The sequence below is a fragment of the Odocoileus virginianus genome, chromosome 14 (assembly GCF_023699985.2).
Source record: "Odocoileus virginianus isolate 20LAN1187 ecotype Illinois chromosome 14, Ovbor_1.2, whole genome shotgun sequence".
Classification (NCBI taxonomy): domain Eukaryota; kingdom Metazoa; phylum Chordata; class Mammalia; order Artiodactyla; family Cervidae; genus Odocoileus; species Odocoileus virginianus.
This window is the reverse complement of record NC_069687.1, coordinates 5,143,959-5,165,891: the sequence shown is the minus strand read 5'-3', so window position 1 is coordinate 5,165,891 and position 21,933 is coordinate 5,143,959. Positions and strand designations below refer to the sequence as shown.

Below are 21,933 nucleotides of genomic sequence, written 5' to 3'. Positions count from 1 at the left end.
AATTATTGTTATTTATCCAAATTGAAAATTTATTTTCTTTTCAAATACAGGACCTTAAATCTAAACTATGTTTTGCCTGCCAGCTTGGACTGGAGTCTCTTATGGTATTATGGTCGTAGTGTGTGATAAATGATTCCCAAGTCCTTTAGTATCACGTTTTTAATTCAGCATGCCATGGGATAAAGACTTCTGAGCTTTGACAATGAAGGAAAGCTTTCACTAATTTTAAGTCTTTTAGGCAAGGTAAATATTAGGAACGTAACTCCTGAAATGTGCAAGGGTGTGTTTATTAAATTTGTGCTGTGAATGGTCTTCACAAAGAACAAGGAAAAAATTTAAGACATTCAATTATTGTTTATAGTCAACATTTCCTAAAATTTGGTAGAAATTCAGCTGAACTTTCAGACTCAGAATTGAGACTAAGGGTGTGTTACAAGGTTGTTTTTTTTTTTGTATTTAGATAGATGGCATGTGGTGGGCCAACAGTGCTTGCTGTTCATGACCAAACAGTGATTAAAACGTAAGACTGGGCTTCTCTGGTGGTCCCCCCACAGTGCAGGGGACATGGGCGTGATCCCTGGTCTGGGAAGATCCCACATGCCAAGCAGCAACTAAGCCCATGGGCCACAACTACCGAACCTGAGCTCTGGAGCTGGTGCTTCGCAACCAGAGAAACGCTGGCAGCGCGAAGCCTGCACACCTCACCCAGAGAAAGCCCGCATGCAGGGGCAAAGACTCAGCACGGCCCAAACTGAAAAAGTCTTAAAAAAAGGTAAGACGTTTGGTCTTTAGTTAACATTAAATATTTGACAATCCAAAAAGAAGAGCGGAAAAGAAAATGGAAGGGAAATAGGGAAAGAACATAAGAACGAGAGGAAGAAATGAAGGAAGAAATGAAAAAAGGGGTAGGGCAAGGAAAAGGGAGAGAGAGAAAAAGAAAAAAGAAAAGAAGGACATTGCTTTTCCTCCAAAGCGGTCTCGTCAGTTTCCACTCCCGCCGGCCATGTGCGTGTGACTGAGTTGCTTCAAGTCCTCCCCGACACTTAGCACGGTCAGGCTTTAATCTGAGCCTTTCTATTACACGTGTGGGGGTATGTTTGTGGTTTCCTTTAAAAATGCAGCCTTTCATGGCAATCCCCTCACCATCCAGTGGTTAGGACTCAGTGTGCAGGGACCCGGGTTCCATCCCTGGTCAGGGCACTAAGATTCTCAAGCCGTGAGCTGTGGCCAAAGAAAAAAAAAGTTAAAGAAAAAAAAAAATCAAAACACTAGCCTTTCATCTTCCACTTCTCAATGTTCACCATACTCATCCCCGCCCCCACATTTGTCTGGGGCAGATCCTCCTCTCCTCTCCTCCTGACTCGCCACCCGGCTCCGATTCCTGCCATCTCCTCTGCTTCTGGCTCATCGTGATGGAGCAACCACGGCAGCCTCCAGGCCTGACGTGGTCCCTATCTCACGCAGACGCCTCCGGTGGCCCTGACCGACAGGACTTTCCGTCCTGTGAAGGGTGCGTGGTGTCCTCTTCACACATCCCAGCCCCTCCCACTCCCCCTTTCTCACTTTATTTCCACCAACACTGGGCTAAATTTGGTCCCAGAAGCTTCCTTGCCCTTCACTCCTCTGGCCTCTACGGGTATGGGGTCGGCCCAGACTATTTCTCCCTGAATTGTAAAAAAAAATGCTATATTCTCTGAGCAGTTTGAGGGCTCTCTGTTCTTCATTTCTCATAATGTAAACATCGCCTTGTATTTTCCTTCTGCACCAGACCTGCGGTATGCGGTTCACACGAGACCCCAGATCTGCTAGGGGCAAAACTGCATTGTGGGACTTCCCTGGTGGCACAGTGGAGAGCAATCCACCTGCCAATGCAGGAGACATGGGTTCGATCCCTGGTCTGGGAAGATTCCACATGCTGCAGAACAATGAAGCCAGTGTGCCCCAACTATTGAGCCCCTGCTCTACAGACTGAGAGCCCCAACTACTGAGCCCAAGTGCCGCAGCTCCTGAAGCCCTAGTGCCTGGAGCCCGCGCTCTGAAGCGAGAGAAGCTGCCACAGTGAGAAGCCTGAGCACCACAGTGGTGAGTAGCCCCCACTTGCTGCAACTAGAGAATGAACCAATGAATGAAGTTGCTCAGTTGTGTCCGACTCTTTGCAACCCCATGGACTGTAGCCTATCAGTCTTCTCCATCCGTGGAATTTTCCTGGCCAGAGTACTGAAGTGGGTAAGCCCATGCAAAGCATCAAAGGTCAGCGCACCCCAAAATAATAAATAATAATTTTAAAAACCGTGCTGTGCCTTTTATGTGTGTGTTCAGGTGCTCAGTCATGCCCGACTCTTTACAGCCCCATGGACTGTAACCCACCAGGCTCCTCTGTCCATGGGATTTCCCAGGCAAAGACAGAGGGGTGGGGTGCCATTTCCTCCTCTAGGGCATCTTCCCCACCCTGGGATCGAATTGCTTCTCTTGCGTTTCCTGCATTGGCTGGCAGATTCTTTTACCACTGAGCCACCTGGGAAGCCTGTGCCTTTTAGCCCCTTTGTCTAGTTCGGTGCTTGGCCATGGTGGACCACAGGTTACTCCAGAGATGTACTGAGTCACCCCATCCTGGTTTTTCTGCCTTGGGGTCCAGCGATACAGTGCCTGCCATCCATTAAATGCCTTCATTCAATGTGCAGGAACTGTCATCAAATCTCGAAGGCACTCTCAGCAACCTGTGCTGCCTCTGATCCCCCAACAACAATGACAACGAAGGAAAGTGGGAGCCATTCCCAAGAACAGAATGGCTGTCTGCGGGGAGCTCTCCATGGTCCTGGGAGCCTCGTTGTGCATGGGGGCTCCGACACAAGACACGCCGCGATTACCGCCCGCCTTCTTTCCTCCTCACAGAATCTTGACTTCACTTTCCTCACCATCCAGAATCCACTGCCCATTTCTGTGTTCTTTTCTTGTTTAATGAAAATACAAAAGAACACACGAAACCACAAAGTAAAACGTAGCCACCCAGCATGAGTATTACTACTTGAAAAATAGATGTGAGGTATTTGCTTTAGATGTTTAAAACGAACAAGGAAAAGTACCCATTCCGGAATACTGAAGTCATCTCGATGCCCCGCTGAATTCCTGTCTCCTCTTGTCTCGGAAGATCAGAGCTCTTTCCTTCACACAGTCAAGGACTTCTGGGTATCCAATCATTTTTATACTTTCATTGCCTACTATTCTCCATGGACACATTGTTTTGTGTTTCCCTCTCAACTTGAAACTCTGCATCACTCTCCCATGATTGTTTTGCCCCTTGCTTCCTCCCTTCACCAGAAAGCTAGCCCCTGCTTCCTGCCTAGTCTGAGTTCCCCTAGTTTCAAACGTACAATCAGATGTGGGGCCTCCTACATGGCGCTGTGGTGCCCTGTCCTTGGTCTTCAATTTTCTAGGACAACCTTGATTTAACCTTCTACCTCTTCTATCAAATTCTCATTTTCTGAGGTACCAGATTCATCGTTCTCTGATAATTTCATTTTCACATCTTATTGTCTTGTGAGTGTAATAATATAATTTTTAAGCTTGAGATGTAAGGGATATAACAATGAACTGCATATACTTAGAGTGTATAATTTGATGCATCCAGCTGTGGACTCCTCACATAGCCAAGATAATGACCATCAGTCTCAAAGATTTCCTTATGCCCTTTTGTAAGACCCCACCCCCCTGCCTGCACTCCCAGGCAAATGTTTATCTGCACACAATGAAGTTGGCACTCATTAACTGGCTTCTTTCAGCCAGCAAAACGATTCTGAGATATATTCATGTTGTTGTGGAGATTCATACTTTATTCCTTTTTAGTACAGGGTAGTATTCCATTGGATGGACACACAATAGTATGTCTAAACCATTCATCTGTTGCTGGACAATTGGGTTGTTTCTAGCTTTTGGCTATTACAAATAAAACTGCTGTGAACATTCATGTGAACGTTTTTGTAAAGATAAATGCTTTTATTTCTTGAGTAAATGCCTAGCAGTGAACTGTCTGAATCATACAGGAAGCGTACACTTAACTTTTTAACGAGCTGTCACAGTGCTTCCCAAGGTGGTTAGATGGCACCTCCCTTTCCCACTAGCAGTTTGTGAGGGTTCCTGGGCCTCCACATCCTTGCCAAGGCTTGGTTGCTCATCCTTTTTAATTTCAGATATTCCAAGAGGTGGTTAGTGGTATCTCCTTGTGGCTTGACTGGTGTTTCCTTAGTGACGAAAAGATGGTAAGAATCTTTGTATGTGCATTTTGCCATTTGTACATACTCTTTGGTGAAGTGGCCATTCAGATCTTCTGCCCATGAAAAAAATATTTAAAATATTTATTATTGAGATTTGAGAGGTCTTGACATATCTGGATATAAAACGGCCATCAGGTATGGTGTGTGAGCCTCCATCAGCCACCCAGCCCTTCACGCTGCTGAGTCACATTTCAGTGCATGATAACCGTCCCACACATGTCCACTCATCTGTGCACGCTGAGTTGCCCAGATGTCACAATTTAAAACAAATGAAACATTTCCCTTTTGTTCCTGCAATGAGGTTTTCTCCAGAACCACTTGCTTTCCATGCCAGCGACTTTTCTGAGGGTCTGGCAACTCTCGGTCATCAGTCCGCACCTTTCAGAAAGCAGCAGCGGCAGAGCGGAGCTGCCACTAAGAGGCGATGCCGCCCCAAGCAGGCAGCCCACGGCAGACATGGCAGCCCCCGCGCTACACGGGGTGGCTCCCGCAGACCGCAACGTGGAGGCCTTCTTTCCTAGGGTGCCACCATCTGTTCGCTCCGGCTCTCCCTGGAGAGCCCTCCAGCCCCGTGCCCGCCGTGTGTCTCCCCTGGGGATGAGCACAGAGCTGATTTCTGGGCTCTGCATCCTCTTTATGGGGGTCTGTGCAGTTAGCCCCCCGCCCTCCCATCAGCTCTGGCATTTAGGGACGACCACCATCACAGCCCCAGGTGGTGCGAGCGGTCAAGAACCCGCCTGCCAATGCAGGAGATGTGAGAGACGTGGGTTCGATCCCTAGGTTGGGAAGATCCCTTGGAGGTGGGCATGGCCACCCACTCCAGTATTCTTGCCTGGAGAATCCCCATGGACAGAGGAGCCTGGCGGACTGCAGTCCACGGGGTCGCAAAGAGTCGGACATGACTGCAGTGACGGAGCACGCATGCGTGTCACAGCACCTCTGTTCACCGTGACCTGTCTCCACTTGCACACGGGCTGTGGATAGGCTGCAATGACTAAGCCTCATTCTCCTGACAGGGCCAACCCCAACCCTTAAAGTCCTCCACGGGGACTGTAACGGCGGTCAAGATGCAGCAGAGGGAAGTGAAGCGTATGTTCAGCTTATCATACTTCACTGGGAACTTCTAAGTGTGCTCCTAAAAACAGAAAACCATTCCGAGGCACTCAGTGCTCAGTCGTGTCCAGCTCTCTGTGACCCTTTGGACTATACCCCGCCAGGCTCCTCTGTCCATGGGACTTTCTAGGCAAGAATACCAGAGTGGGTTGCCATTTCCTCCTCCAGGGCATCTTCTTGACCAGGATTGAACCTGAATCTCCTGTGTCTCCTGCAATGCAGGCGGATTCTCTACCTGCGAGCAACCAGGGAAGCCCCAAACCATTCCTAAGGATGCTTAAAAAAAAAGGAACTCTCCTTTCCAGATCACTATAGAAAGTAAACCAAAGAAGCTGCAAACAAGTAATAAAAGCATAAAATGTGACAAAAGACAGAACATTTCAGTGTAAAAGAACATTTCACTTAGTAAAAGAATTTGAGCTTTCAGTGGCAAAGTCCATTTGTTATGTTGGTAAAGAGAACTAAAACAAAAGAATTCTAAAAACCTGGAATGAGGAGACAGGCAAAGAAATGCCAGACGGACTTATCAACAAAAAGAGCTTTGTGGGAACCTTTTTAACAAAGCAGAGTTAAGGTAACAAGCGTTCAGCAGGTAGATTATCTTATATTGATAACAGGTACAGATTATAGAGTGGAAAACTGGGAAAAACAGCAGCAACAAAACAGAGCAAAAACCATTTGAAGTAAAATGAAACTGTGATCTGGAAGAAAAGGTTGAGAGAATGTTAACAGTATAAATACTACATCTGAATTAACTACAGAAGAAACAGCACCAACTTTTAAAATGGTGTTGTATTTTATAAAAAAGGTTTGAGGCTACAAAGGAAAACTCAGATTCCTCAAAGGAGAAATCGCACAGATGATAGTCTCCAGTACACCCACACATGGGGAAAGAACAACAAAATGTTTAAATCAAATCCCCCCAAAAGGTTGAAAAGCAAAAAGCACCACTGCAAACAGAAAGACTCGTTTTCTGAAAACATGTGGATCAGGGCTTCCATGATAGTCCAGTGGTTAAGAATCTGCCTTGCAATGCGGGGCACACTGGTTTGATCCTGGCCCCGGGAAGATTCCGCATGCCTGCATCACAGCTGCTGAAGCTGGAGAGCATGGAGCCCGTGCTCCCCAGTGAGAGAGGCCACCGTAATGAGAAGCCTGAGCACCATGCTCAGGGAAAGACCGCACGCTGCAACTAGAGACCCAGCACAACCAAGAATAAATAAGCACATAAAAATGTAAAAGTTAGAGTAAAACAGGCAAAAAAGATAAGCATTGAGAGTAACCAATGAATAACTACAAGATCAGAATGTCCAAGTGAACCTAGCCTTAGTCTGTCATCTCCTCTATACCTGCTGGGAAATCCTTGTCTTCCTTTTCCATCTGTGTGAAGTGAATCTGAAAATCTTAGTAAACAGAAAATTAACAAAAACAGCAAAGACATGATCCCAAAGGCTAAAGCAAAAAACTGAACAATAACCACACAAGAAAATAAAAGTGATCAAAATAATAATTCTGAGTTAGGCATTCCTGTTAAGATTACACAAAAATCATAGCAATCACCTCTATTATTTAATCCTGCTCTTGAATGTCTTGCTAATATAAGCAGCGGACAACAACAATACCAATAGCTTCAAATATTGCAAAACAAGAACTAGTTAAGGTATCTGAGAATGGTACATTGCAAAGCTGGAGAACCTGAGAGGAGCAACAACAAACGGCTGGAATTCATAAAATAATCTTAGCAGCATGGCTGGAGGAGATTGAGCAAACTCCAGGAGACAGTGAAGGACAGGGAAGTCTGCAGTGCTGCGGTCTCATGGGGTCACCAAGAGTCCAGCGTGACTTAGCAACTAAACAAGAAGCATGGCTGGACGTGACAAATACAGAAGCATCAATGTGTGGGTGTGTGCTCAGTCATGTTCAACTCTTTGTGACCCCACAGACTACAGCTCCCCAGGCTCCTCAGTCCATGAGATTCTCCAGACATGAATACTGGAGTGGGTAGCCGTTCCTTTCTCCAGGGGATCTTCCCTACCCAGGGACTGAACCTGAGTCTCCTGCATTAGCAGGTGAATTCTTTATCACTGTGAATAGCTTTCATTCATCCTGGTTATAAAATGTACTTGGGGACATAGTATCATTCACAAGAACGAATAAAATATCTAAAAATAACCCTAGCAGAAATGCATAAAACTTATATAAATAATGTTACACAGCTCTATCATGAGACAGAAAACATTGGGCACTATGAAATGTAAGGGCTTAACTGGTGGCTCAGACTGTCAAGAACCTGCCTGCAATGCAGGAGACTTGAGTTTGATTCCTGGGTTGGGAAGATACCCTGGAGAAGCAAATGGTATTCTTGCCTGGAGAATCCCGTGGACGGAGGAGCCTGGCGGGCTGCAGTCCATAGCTGAGTAACTCACTCACACACACAGACACACACACACACGAAATGCTAATATGAGTGGGAAGGAGACTGCAGGGCTGAAAGTCACATCACCGTCTGAACTTCTAGTGTGAAGAATCATAACACAGAAGAGGAACAAAATGACTGAGCCTCTAACGGTAATTTTATTAATCTCCTTTATTTTTGTAATGAACACAATAACAAACTGTCATAGCTTGCTACATTACAGGGTCTAGTAAATGGAAGACAGGCAGACAGGCAGACCGAGATCTCTTCCTGTGTCAATCACAGAGCCGGTGCGTGCCAGTGAAGCAGGAACCGTGTGTCAAACCACCACTGAACCCCGAATTCTGGTCACTCAAAAAAGCAGCACCGACAGACGCAGAACTCCTAGTGGGCCTCTTTGACAAGACTCTTTCTGGCCAGGTACGCCTTCCAGAACCCAGGGCCCAGATTAGTTAAGGCTTGCTCAGATTCCTGAGGTTTCCAGAAGACATTGTAAATATTTACAGTTTTATGGTTTCAAGTAGTTATTCAGTCAGAAAAAGGTCCAAAGTTTAATTTGATCATAAAGTTTCCTGCAAGAGCCTTCCAGTTTTTCAGGTAAAATGAAGCACAGAGTTTAGTTGATCATTAAAGTTCCCTGCAAAAGCTTTCCAGTTTTAGTTAAAATGAAGGACAACCACATCAGGAAAGCTTTTTGAAAACCCTAAGAGACTGCAACAAACCGCTAACACCGAGAATACAGTTTCTACACGAAAACTCGTGGGGAGGGAGCCCTGGTTGGGAAGGTGAACCAGGAGAAGGGGAGAGGGCAGCTGATCCGATGGGGTGCCCAGGGGTCCGGAGGGCAGGGGCCAGAGGGCGTGCTCCCTGCCTGGAGGCGCAGCTGAAGAATGCCTGAGACACAACGTGGTGAGTCCTGGAGTCCCGTCACTCAGCGTGGTCAGCGGCTGCAAGCGAACACGAACTCTCTCCACGCGCCCGTTCCAGTTCCCAGCTCTGCAAACGCAGCAGCAACACAGGAGAGGAGGGGGTCTTCTCTGGGTGTTCACTGCGTCTTCACAGCAGAGACTCAACGGCCTTCCAAAGGGGAGGCTCCTGTGACACATCCGGCAATACCGAGCAAATGTCATTATTGTCATTGATCTCCGCAGAGTTGGGAGCGTTGACAAAAAGAAACTCTGCTTCAAGTTGCAGGCGTGCAATCTGGAGAAGGACTTTAAAAGAAAAGAAAAAAAGTGCCTGAAAAAATTCCAATTCTACCTCAAAGGAGGAAGGAAAGCCATCCCAGGCCAGCAGCTCCTGGTGAGGGACCTGATGGGAAGGCTGCCCTGGGCACCTTCATGCCCCCAGCCGAGGGCCACCAGGAAGTCCTCCTGTGGGGGTACAGTGCCCTGCTCCTGGAGAATGCCCCTGGCGCGCTGCCTCCAGTGAGGTCACCTGGTGGACCAGGCCGGAGTGGGTGCCAGAAGCCTTTGGTACCAGCCTCCACTGGGCCTTTCTCCAGGCCCAACTCCTCTGCCTGCCCAGCACCCAGTTGTGAGAGGTTGTGGGTACACCGTGGGTAGCCAGAACTGTCTGACCTGGCAGGAGGAGGCACATGAAGACAGAAGATGCCTCTGGCTTGGAGGGGAGAGGGATGTCACCTTTGACCTTAAACTCATGCTGTCGAGGTTGTGTAAGGGATACAGAAATGTTTCAGCTCATAGAAAGTGAAAGTGAAAAAAGTGTTAGTCGCTCAGTCGTGTCCCACTCTCTGCGATCCCATGGACCGTAGGCCGCCAGGCTCCTCTGTCCATGGGATTCTCCAGGCAAGAATACTAGAGTGGGTTGCCATGCCCTTGGCCAGGGGATGTTCCCAACCCAGGCACCGAAACCAGGTCTCCGGCAATGCAGGCGGATTCTTTCCCATTTGAGCCACCAAGCCCGACTCCATGGAAGCAGACCTCAAATCAGAGGCGTTCAGATTCCTGATCTGGTTAGTGGGCAGTGTCATCCTTCAATTTGTGATTTCAGTTTGATTAGACTGTTATTAGGCAGCGTACACATTTGCTAAGGGAAAAAAATCCTAGAGCAAATCTTAAAAAAGATGAAGTACCAGAAAAATTACAAAGACATCAATCAGTTCATTGACACGGTCCCAAGAGAAACTTAATCAAAAAGTTTCAAGTCAAAGATAATTCCACTGATGACAAACTTAAACCAAAAACGGAATCATGATTTTTCTGAATTTTGGATAATCTTCAAATTTCTCATGGTACCACCTGAAATAAGACAAAAAAAAATACATTAAAAAACTTACTTTTCTCACTGAAACGTTTGACAGATGCTAACAAAATGGACAATAGTCTCCTCATAAAGGGATCCTGACCTTTTTAAAAGTAGTAATACAACAGTAGAAATGAACAGAGCATTGGTAAGGAAACATACTCCAATCAAAAAAGCATAGTAATAAAAATTCTGGCACCTCAGGTACACAGCTTGACTTTGTCGGTATTGTGGATAGCTAAACACATCTGATGGTACAGCCTGATTCGAGAAGATGTGACACCTATGATTCACTTTTCTATTGGCAAGGAAAGTTACAGGCATGTGATAAATATGCTGACCTGGAGGCTGGGGGGCCACCTTAGCAGACCCCAGAAGCAGACAGACTAGGGGAGCGGAGGGCAAATGAGCAGGTGTGTCCTGACTATGGTTTGGTGACCCTGAGAGTTTTCTCCAGTCATCGGAGGAGAATGAGGGCTCAGACCCAGGGTCTGTGGCAAGAGCATGCAGCTATGGGCTGGGTAGCTCTCAAAACAAATCCAGGAACATGCAACAGGGCTCGTTCATAATGTGGCCCTCTGCTCAAACAAACAGGGATTTTCAGTTTTGACTATAAATGAAGTCAACCAAGGCACATTCATTCATTGTGGAAAGGGTTGCAGCCAAGTGGATGGAGTAAAAATGAAAAAACGATCGGACAAAATGGAGAAATAGATGGAAAAAGGGAGTTTCCCTAAGCACAGCGAATGTTAAACAGACTGAAAACAACGATGGAAAATGATTAGCTATTATTTCCAAAGATGGCAGAAATATATGAGATATACCTGTTATAAAGATGGCAGAAATACATGAAATATACCAACAACCTGAAAGTGAGTCAGTAAAATCCTGTTGATTTTAGATAAATTCAACACTGTTACCCGCATGGAGCCGTGACGTGGAAGACTGCCGTGGTACTTTGACGCGCTGTTCTGCATCCCCCAAAGACACATCAAGAGAGGCACCCTGAGGAGGTGGTCACCTCCCCTGACACATGTGTGTGTGCGGGGTGTGTGCGGGGTGTGTGCATGCTCAGTTATGTCGGACTCTTTGTGACTCTGGACTGTAGCCCACCAGGCTCCTCTGTCCATGGGACTTCCCAGGCAGAAATACTGGAGTGGGCTGCCATTTCCTTCTCCAGGGGATCTTCCCGACCCAGGGATCAAATCTGCATCTCTTGCATCTCCTGCATTGACAGGTGGACTCTTCACCACTTGAGCCACCTGGGAGACCACAGCAACCACGGACTTCCAGATCAGTGATGATGTCTGGAGACAAGAAGGGTTAGAGGCCATGGTAACCATGGACTTTTCCAGATCAGTGATGTGCCTGGAGACAAGAGGGGTTACACACAGCAGTGGAGCCGAGTACGTGCACAATCCATGTGTTGACTCACACTGGCCTGTGCTACAGTTTGAATGTGAACCCTGCAAAGTCACGTAAAAAACCTAAGGCCCAAGGGGATGATAGTATCAGGAGGTGAGGCCTTCAGGAGGTGATAAGGATGGAGCCTCAAGAATGGAGTCCGTGCCCTGATTAAAGGGGCCCCTCCCTCTTCTCGCCTTATGAGTTTACAGTGAGTAGGCGCCATCCGCGACCCAGCCAAGGGCCTCCCCCAGAACTGGCCCTGCTGGTGGCATCCGGATCTCAGATTTGCTGCCTTCAGAGCTGGGAGAAACAGATGTCTCTTGTTTATAAGGCCCTGGATTATGGCATGTTTGTTATAGCAGCCTGAATGGATTAAGACATCCTGCTCGGGATCCAGGACATGAACCAGCTGGTTCCTCAGGGCCTGCCGTGGGTCAGCAGGGCAGGAGGGCAGGAGGTGAGTCCCTCTCCTGACCCTGCCCGGGGACTGAGGACAGTGGCCTTGGCAGGGCAAGCGTGAAGGCCAGCGGCAGTCCAAAGTCAACAAGGACAGCCTCACCCTCACAGCCCTCGGGTCAGCTCCAAGCACTGCGCAGCCCAGGAAGCTGTTCTACTTTGTTTAACCACTGAGACCTCAAATCCACCTCAAGAAAAGACTTCAAAGCAGAGGTTGCCAACCTTTGTGGCACTAGGGACTGGTTTCGCGGAAGACGGTTTGTCCACAGACCAGGTCAAGGGAATGGTTTCAGGATGCTTCAAGCACATTATATGCATGGTGTACTTTACTTCTTTTATTATTACATCAGCGCCATCTCAGATCATCAGGCATCAGCCCAGAAGTTGGGGCCCTGCTTATAAGGAATCTTCCAGCAGTCCAACGGTTAACATTCTGTGTTTCCGCTGCAGGGGGCACGGGTTTGTCTCCTGGTCAGAGAACTGAGATCCCCTAAGATTGCTCATGCCGCACAGCATATATGTATATGTATACACTTTATACATGTGCTTTCTTGTTCAGTCGCTCAGTTGTGTCTGACTCTTTGTGACTCCATGCACGGAAGCATGTTTCCCTGGCCTTCACTATCTCCTAGAGTTTGCTCAACTCATATCCATTGAGTAGGTGATGCCATTCAACCATCTCATTCTCAATCACTCCCTTCACCTCTTGCCCTTAATCCTTCCTAGCATCAGGGTCTTTTCCAAAGAGTTGGTTCTTTGCATCATGGGGCCAAAGTATTGGAGCTCCAGCTTCAGCATCAGTCCTTCCAACAAATATTCAGGACTGTTTTCCTTTAGGATGGGCTGGTTGGATCTCCTTGCAGTCCAAGGGACACTCAAGAGTCTTCTCCAACACCACAGTTCAAAAGCATCAATTCTTCGGTGCTCAGCTTTCTTTCTAGTTCAACTCTCACATTCATACATGACCACTGGAAAAACCATAGCCTTGACTACACAGACCTCTGTCGGCAAAGTGACTTGTTTCTGCTTTTAGTACATTGTCCAGGTTTGTCATGGCTTTCATTCCAATGAGTAAAGGTCTTTGAATTTCATAGCTGCAGTCACTGTCTGCAGTGATTTTGGAGCCCAAGAAAATCAAGTCTACCACTGCTTCCACTTTTCCCCCTTCTATTTGCCATGAACTGATGGGACAGGCTGCCACAATCTTAGTTTTCTGAATGTTGAGTTTTAAGCCAGCTTTTTCACTCTCTTCTTTCACCCTCATCAAGAGGTTCTTTAGTTCCTCTTCACTTTCTTCCACAAGAATGGTAACATCTGCATATCGGAGGCTGTTGATATTTCTCCCGGCAATTTTCATTCCAGCTTGTGATTCATCCAGCCATAGACACTTCTAAAAGGACAAGCAGCATATTTCTATTACTTTTCTCATTCATTTTTCTACCCTTAGAATCAAAGCTTATGTGACATGACCAGGGCTGGATATCACTTCTTTGTCTTGAATTTATTACTATCGAGGCTGAACTGACATCTCATTGCCTTTCTGCTGAATGTGGAATAACCCTGTAACCATTTGCGTGTCTGTGTGTTTCTAGATCATGAAAAGCTTCGTGTTCCCAATCTCTCTTCCAGAAGCCTTCCTCTGCCAGGGACAGGTCATTGACGCGTGAGTGAAGACTTTCCAAGTGTAAACAAATCACAGATCTTTATCAAAGTCTTACGAAATATACTGTTGTTCCATGAATCTAATTTTTTTTTAAATTTTCTAAGACATTAGATATTTTTAGTCTAAAGAGATGATAATATATGGTTTCAGCCAGGCCTGTGGAGAGCGTGGTTCTTTCTGGTTCTGGGCAAAATGTTTTGCAGGCCTGAGATGGCAGGGATCAACCAGCAGAGGAGAAAACCGAGCGTCTCAGACTCCCCGCCTGTGCTCATGGCCCCAGAGACGGTGCACCCCAGAAGGGCTGGCGTCACCAGCTTCCCGGGGCTGCGGCAACACAGAGCCACAAAGCTGGGGCCTGAAATGACGGTGTGTATGCTCTTGCCGCCTGGCAGCCAGAAGCCCGCCACCCAGGTGTGGGCAGGAGCACGCTCCCTCCCAGGCTCCAGGGGACGGTCTGTCCCTGCCTCTCCCAGCTTCTGGCAGCCTCTGGGTGCCTTGGTCCATGACGGCATCGCTGCATTCTCGGCTTCTGGCTTCCCTCTGTGTCTGTCTGCTGGTGGCTGTCTCTTCTCTGCGTGACAGTCTGTGTCCAGACTCCCCTTCTTCACAAGGACACCAGTTCTTGGGCCCGACTTCCAGTGCCACCTCATCTGAACCAGCCCCATCGGCACAGACTCCACTCCTAGGGTCAGGTCACAACCTGACACACGCCAAACTCCCAGCACTGCTGTGGCATCAGGGGGACCGTCCTGATACTGAGCCAGTCTGGGAGCCCCCAGTTGCAGGACACATGACTCCCAACCTGCCTGAGGCTTTGTTCCCTGAGCCTTGGTTTCCCACTTGTTAGGCTGGGCAGATGCCCTTCAAGATCACTTCACCTTTAACACCCTTGGTTTTTCATGTTGATGGTCCAACGCATCGCAGGCCTTTTCAGGGATCTGATAAAGGTCGAGGCCTCACACTCTGGAAAATGATGTGATTTCAGGGTACAGTGCCCATTGGGGACCCCCGGCCTGGGCAGTGGGGCACACCTATGGGACAGGACTTCGCCAGGGCACGATGCCGACTCTTCCAACTCCTGCTGCCTGGTCAGCGTTCCCCTTTGTCATCGGCGAGTCCACAGCAGACCCCCAATCCCCTGCCAGACATTTAACTTGACCATAGAGCCCAGCCATAGAATATCCAAGATGCTCAGAACAGGGTGAAGCAGACAAGGATGCTGACACATGCCTGATGATTACAGCTAGGCATTTCTTCGGACATTTGTGTTTTTCTGTTTTCATGTAGCTAAAAGTGTCAGTCACTCAGTTGTGTCTGACTCTTTGTGACCCCATGGACTGTAGCTGGCTACGCTTCTCTGTCCATGGAATTCTCCAGGCGAGAATACAGGAGCGGGTTGCCACTTCCTCCTCCAGGGGATCTTCCTGACCCAGGGATCAAAGCCGTCTCTGTCGAATTGCAGGCAAATTCTCTAATGTTGAGCCACTGGGAAAGCCCTTTGGTTTAACTAAAGCCTGGTATAAACTGGGGTTTGACAAATTAATACGAACATTTCTAAAATCTAACCTGAGGATTGCTCTATAGAGATCAGAGAAGAAATTAAAAATGCCGAATGTGTTTTCAAACATACTTGTGATGTTGCTGAGCCCTAGTGAACAGGACACAGAAGGTGAACACAGCAAAAGCCCAGCCCTGAATGGACCAGCAGGCGAGGGCGTAGCCACACCACTCCACGACTTCTCCGAAGTAGTTGGCTGCAGATATGTATTCAAACAAGCCCCCTAGGAGAAAACAGAGCCGGCAGCACACTTACTAAAAAACAATGCCTAATGAAACCTTGACTGGAGAGAGACCTGTGCATAACCTGTGGAGATAACACAAAAACCAGCTCTGGGAAAATGCGACCTTTACAGGACTCGCATCACTGAGACACATCCAGTAAGACCAGCTTTACTATTTCATACTACAACTTCTGGTCATAACTGCACGCCTAGATCAATATTCACCGGTTTATCTGACTACGTAAGAAGGCTACGGCTTTAACACACTTCAGTAAGTTGCTTTACTAGCTAACGAGTCAAGCTGACAAAGCTTAAACCAGGCTGTGGAGCACAGACCAACAGTGTTAGTCTTGGTAAGATGGACTTCGAGGAACCCCTAGACAAAAAAGGGAAGAAAACATGAATTTTCAAGGACAGATTCACTTGTGCGTTCACTCATCAACCCTTCCTGGACTCAGTAAGTCTACATGACAGGCCAGACCTTCTTCTAAGGATGGGGGGTGCTCCATGGACGAGATGGCTCCCTATATACCTGGGTTATTACACCCCAGGGAGGGTGCGGGGGACTCAAGGGGCAGAGCAGGGGGAGGCGGCTGGGAGTGGGGCTGGGAGTGGGCTGGGTGGAAGGAACTTGTGCCAGAGACCAGAGCGGCACACTCCAAGGATAACCCCAGGGCCACAGCTTAAGCAATTTGAGGTTCACGGGATTTTTCGGTCATTTATTCCGCTGTGGTTTCCAGGAAGATAAACACAAGGATTCCAAACTGAGCGCTGCTGTTTGAGCTGTTCACCTTCACTCTTTTAGCTTTTAGCTTTACCAACTGATTAAAAAATTTTTTTTCAGAAGTTCTATTGCTTTTTTTAACTTATATATCTATATAGTTCTTTTTATAGTACGCTACTCCTTTACTCAGACTTCCAATCTCTTTACGGTTTAAATGCGTAAGTTTTAAATATGAAAGTTTATAACCTGTATCTGAATTCTAAGCTCTGAGATCATGCACATCAGTGAAGTCTTTGCTCATGAGGCTCTGTTCCTCATGGGCTCTGCAACTTTTGACTGTGGCTCTTCTTCCACGGTGGAGGGTCTCCTGGGCTCTCGAGGCCTGAGTTGAAGACAGGTTCCCTGGGGATCTGGGTTTGCCTCGACCGCGGTGTGAGCCCACCACCCCCAGGACCACAAAGATCCTAACTCATGGCTGGATGGTATTTTTCAGACCAGGCAAGTGGCACGAATTTGGGCTGTAAGCCACCCTGAGGGTCAGCGGGCAGTCACCAATTCCACCAAGATGCAGTCAGGACTTTAGCCCTCACTTAGATTTTGCCCTCTGAGGATCACTTCTGCTCTTGATACCATACTGATGCATTTAAAAATTTTACTCAACATTTTAAAGTGTTTTGGAGAGAGGGTCAGTCAAGGTATCAATTCTATTCTATGGCAAGAAAGAAAGTGCTGGACACCCCTCGTAGACCATTAATTCCTACTCATATGCTCTTTCCAAACACAGATATAACTAGAATTTCCTTTTTGCTTCCATTAGTCAGAACTGGTTCTTCTATCATTTTAAGAAAACAATGATTAGTCACTGCTACTACTAGTAACAGTGACAGACTGAAAACCTGCAGCTAATGAACACTATACTTCACTTACGAGCTCTGGCAAAACCCAAACAGCAAGGCATCAGGCCATACAATCTTAGAATGCACGCTAAGTCACTTCAGTTGCGCCCGACTCTGCGGCCTGATGGACCGTGACCCACCAGGCTTCTCTGTCCATGGAATTCTCCAGGCAGTCAATTTCAGAATAAATACCCCATTTTTTGGTACATACCTCTTGGTATTTTATAGCCAGTCTCCCCCGGTTTCCTGAGGTTCCTCAGGACATGATCTGAATGGATGTTAATCAGCATGCCTATCAACCATAAGGCAGAACCTAAACAAGATAAAACATCCAAGGGTATTATGGTAAGCCACAGAATTCACAAGCCCAAGTGTGAATGAACAGTATTATTGTGATCCTTCACAATATCATTACAGGCATAACATAGGAGCCGTGACTGACAGTAAAAATCATGGAAATAAACACTGTGCTTCACTTAGAAAGACGACTTAGCTGACTTAGGTGTTGTGAGATAGGGCTATGCTTTTCTAAAAATACTACTGAATTACCCAATTCATCTAAAATCACTTGATCTGATGGTCACAGTCTATGTTTTTAGGGTGACTGGGATGACTAGAACTCTGACTAAGTCACAAGGCTCTTTCCTAGGAAAAGGCGTTGTCATCATCCGTGGGTCGGCCCACAAAGTTCACATGACCTCGCAGACACTGTCTGAAGCACAGTGTCCCTCCACCCCCTCCCACGGGCAGATGTGGGGCAGGAGGTCCCCGGAATGTGCTTTACCAGGGTGGGCTGCACTCAGGCCCCTTGAGGGGTGGTCCCCAGGAGCTCCTCTCTGGTCCTTGTTTCCCTATAATTTTACGTAACCATTTAATGTAGATCCACACCCCTCCCCTACCCATTTTCTGCTCACTCATCATTCGGCATTCGTGGAACTGTTCATGTCCTCAACTCTCAACAAAACTGTCAACTGTCAGCTTCCTGGCTCTGGCTAGATTTTCCACAGCATCTGAATGCTTTCTCTCCCATTCTTAAATGACTGCAAAGGGTTTTCACCAGTTAAGGGAGACTTAGTACCACACCAATGAATGTCAACAAGAAAAGAGAAAATGTCAAAACAGTGTTTGATGAAAGGAATGACTTGACTTCATTAAGACGTTAACTTGATTGTTCTGAGATATGAAAAGAAAAGTGAAAGGCACATGGTGCTCAACTGTGGCACTTGATTCAAAGTCAAACAAACGAACACTTGGAGTAACATTATTAACTATTCATCAGTTAGCCCAGGGGCATTAAACAGTTTTCCCGGGTGAGAACAGGGATGTAAATCACACTCAGGTCTACAGTAAGGCTTTCAGGATCCTGTGATTTCTTTCCTAGGCAGCTTTCTTTCTAAACAGCTTGTACCAAATTTTGTTAACAGCTTTTGTAAGTCACTTATTTTGTTTGGTGTTTAGCCACTCAGTCATGTTCAGCTCTTTGCAACCCCGTGGGCTGCAGCCTGCCAGGCTCCTCTGTCCATGGGATTTCCCAGGCAAGAATACTGGAGTGGGTGGCTATTTCTTTCTCCAGGGAATCTTTCCGACTCAGAGGTCGAACCCATGTCTCCTGCATTGGCAGGCAGGTTCTTCACCACTGAGCCACGTGGGAAGCCAAAGCATTTACTAGAGCCATCGATTAACAGTTGACTTGCTACTCTGTTTGTATTTCACTGTATCACTTTGGAAGCTCCAGAAAGCATCATGTTCTCAAAATTCCATGAGACAAGTTTCCTTTATCACCTAGGTCAGTAATAAAACTAATACCTGTGTTCATCTGAACTAAGCATTTAATTTCATGGCTAGAGATCTTAAAATCTTTGTACAAACTCTTTTAGATGAACTACTTTTACTCCTCTGGAAAACTTTTTGTTGGGATTTTATTATTATTCACTTATCTTTTCATGGTAACTATTGTAAATATAATTAATCATTTATGTGATTTCAAAACTTCATATAATAACAAAAGCTATGTGTACGTGTCCTGTATGAACAGTATACCAAAAAAGTAACCCAGCTTGTTTCTCAATGACTGTGCTCTCATTTTCAATTCTTCCTGTTCAATTGTGGAGAGGTTAAGAAGTCTATACACAATTTACTGAATGTCTTAAACTTTAGACCAGCTTCAAAGGGTTTTCAGGGCACAAGTGCGACCTGCAGAACTACTTCAAATGACATTTAAATGCACAGGCCAAAGAATTCTTTCATTTTATTGCTATTCATCAACAATTTTCAAACAATCCATCCCAGAAGCAATTCCCATGAGAACCTCAAGGAGCAGCAGTGTCAGTTGCTCAACTGTCTCTGACTCTTTGCTGACCCGTGGACTGCAGCCCACCAGGCTCCTCTGTCCCCGGGACTCCCCAGGCACAAATACTGGAGTGGGTAGCCATGCCCTCCTCCAGGGGATCTTCTTGACGCCAGGGATTGAATCCAGGTCTCTTGCACTGCAGGAAGCGTCTTTACCACCCAAGCCACCCAAATAAACAATTAAAACTGTTATCTTTTAGTTAAAAAAAAAAATCGCCTTTCTCTGTCCTTGGCTGCCTACTACAGGGGCTGGTGATGATCCGGTTGAAACCACTACTCCGCCATGACTCAGGCTAGGTCCAGGGCCGGCTGATTCACTCTGTGACCTTTCCTTCCTCAGGTGACGAGGACCTAACTTCGGCCCTTCTCTGAACCTCAGAAGGCAGAGCGTGGGTGCAGTTCCTGGCAATGGACTAAGCCTGTTCTGTTTCCTTCCTCCTTCTGATAACTGGGGCAGAAGAAAATCAGATAGTCAGAGAGCAGTCAAAGCAAGATCGTGTTTGGGGGCAGTGCACAAACACAACAGATCAGTCTGGTGTTTCCTGGAGGCAGAGACTGTGGAGCCAGCGTGGGCGTGTGCTAGGGCGCCCAGTCCTGTCCGACTGCGACCCCATGGGCTGCAGCCCACCAGGCTCCCCTGTCCATCGGGTTTCCCAGGCAGAAATACTGGAGCGGGTTGCCAGGCCCTCCTCCAGGGGGCATCTCCCCTTCTCTGGGATTGAGCCAGCATCTCTTACATCTCCTGCATTGGCAGGCAGGGTTCTTTACCACTGGTGCCGCCTGGGAGTTTAAATGTTAATTTTCTCTATTATGACCAATTCATAGATGTGGAGAAAAAAACCCCGAAAGAAACGGAGGGTCCCTTTATTTTTCACTCTGTTTCCGGCTGTGCTCGGCCTCACTCCTGCATGTGGCTTTCCCCAGTCGCGAGGAGTGGGGGCTGCTCTCTAGGAGCAGTGCTCCGGCTTTTCATGGCGATGGCTTCCCCTGGTGCAGGCCACGGGCTCTAGGGCACACCGGTTTAGCTGGTCTCGGGCAAGTGAAATCCTCCCAGATCAGGGATCAAACTTGTATCCCCTGTGTTGCCAGGCGGATTCTTAACCACTGGACCACCAGGGGAGTCCTAAGGTCACCTTATATAGTTTAAAGGGCTTTGGAGCAATTTGAAGATTTGACAGACTCTTAGTAGCTACCTGTGTGCATGTGTGTGTGCTCAGTGGCTCAGTTCTGTCCAACTCTCTGCAACCCCCTTAATGGGACTCTCCCCCTTCACTGCCTCCCCCACCCCCCACCAGGTTCCTCTGTCCATGCAATTTTCCAGGCAAGAATACCGGAGCAGGTTGCCATTTCCCACTCCAGGGGATCTTCCTGACCCAGGGATCGAACCCACGTCTCTTGCATTGGTAGGCAGATTCTTTACCACTGTACCACCTGGGAAGCCCGGTGGACTAGCTACCATGGGAGTAAGCGATAACTGAATGTGCTAGAATTTCTAAACACGAAGAGGGTAAACATACAGAAACTTCCTTATAAACAAGAGCCCCCAAATTACACATTTTTTACATCCTTGCAAATATTTTTGATGACTTTTTTTTTTTTACCATTTTTGTTTAGAAATTGTAAGGTTTAATTAGAACTGGAAAATGTACTAGGAAAGTGAAATCGCTTCTCTGTGTTAGCAGCGGTAGCCAGGTGTTTGTCAGCGACCCAAAGGCTACCGTCCACGGGGTCACAAAGGGGTGGCCCAACGGAGCATGCACCCTCAGTGACCCAAGCCAGCTGCTGCAATTAGACTTGGAGCCCATCACGCCAAACTTGGCATCGTAGGACTGATGTACATCTCAGCTTTCACAAGAAATATCACCATATCGCCAGCATAAGAAATTTAATGGCCCTGAGTAAGCCAGGATATACCAGCCTTATCTGATGACAGAAGATCTTGTTCTCACCATACCAGCCCCTGCCTGCTCTGGTCCTAAGTTAACAGCCTAAGGACTAGAGCTCCTGCTGGAGGGGTCATCTGCACGGTGTCACAGATGGCAGTGGTGGACAGGCCCACCCAGACACCACGAGCACAGACCAACATCCTCTCAGCCCTGCAGTGGAGTGTTGGTCGCTCAGTTGTGTCTGACTCTTTGCGACCCTGAGGACTCTGGTCCACCAGGCTCCTCTGTCCATCGGATTCTCTGGGCAAGAATACTGGAGCAGATTGCTATTCCCCCCTCCAGGGAATCTTCCTGACCCTGGGATGGAACCCAGGTCTCCTGCATTGTGGGCAGATTCTTTACCGTCTGAGCCACCACCAGGGAAGCCGAGAAAATGTGCTACTTTATATTAATTGATAAAAATTTTAAAAAAGTTTCAAAAACCTCATAAAGCTCAGAGTTTAAAGTCTCACTGCCTTGTTAAAGATGACTGACTTCCTCTCGATTTCCAGAAGGAACTGTAGGAGATCTAATGACGGTCTTAGATTACACGGCCAGTTAGCGCCCGAGTGGCCTCAGTCCTGGTCCGCTGCTCAGCCTGCTGTGGCTCGTTGCTATTTTTAGGTCACCTTAAGAACAGGTATTTGCGCTTTCGGGGCTTGAGTGG

The 21,933-nt window shown here is 47.2% G+C and overlaps 1 protein-coding gene across 4 annotated transcripts in view; it reads right to left on the bottom strand.

Moving 5' to 3' along the window:
- Positions 1 to 438: 438 nt before the first annotated feature.
- The window catches only part of SRD5A1 (steroid 5 alpha-reductase 1), a 44,868-nt gene continuing 23,373 nt past the window's right edge, over positions 439 to 21,933 (bottom strand). The window contains exons 3-5 of one of the 4 annotated variants that reach the window (XM_070476459.1): positions 17,204 to 17,305; positions 15,222 to 15,372; positions 439 to 1,221 (exon numbers count right to left, since the gene is read on the bottom strand). In XM_070476459.1, the coding sequence (XP_070332560.1) occupies positions 1,161 to 1,221; positions 15,222 to 15,372; positions 17,204 to 17,305 (314 nt within the window). In that variant the 3' untranslated portion in view covers positions 439 to 1,160. Of the gene's footprint in view, positions 1,222 to 7,952; positions 9,015 to 9,937; positions 10,062 to 15,221; positions 15,373 to 17,203; positions 17,306 to 21,933 lie in introns of those variants that run through there. The other 3 variants (XM_070476460.1, XM_070476458.1, XM_070476461.1) reach the window with 3 other exon arrangements.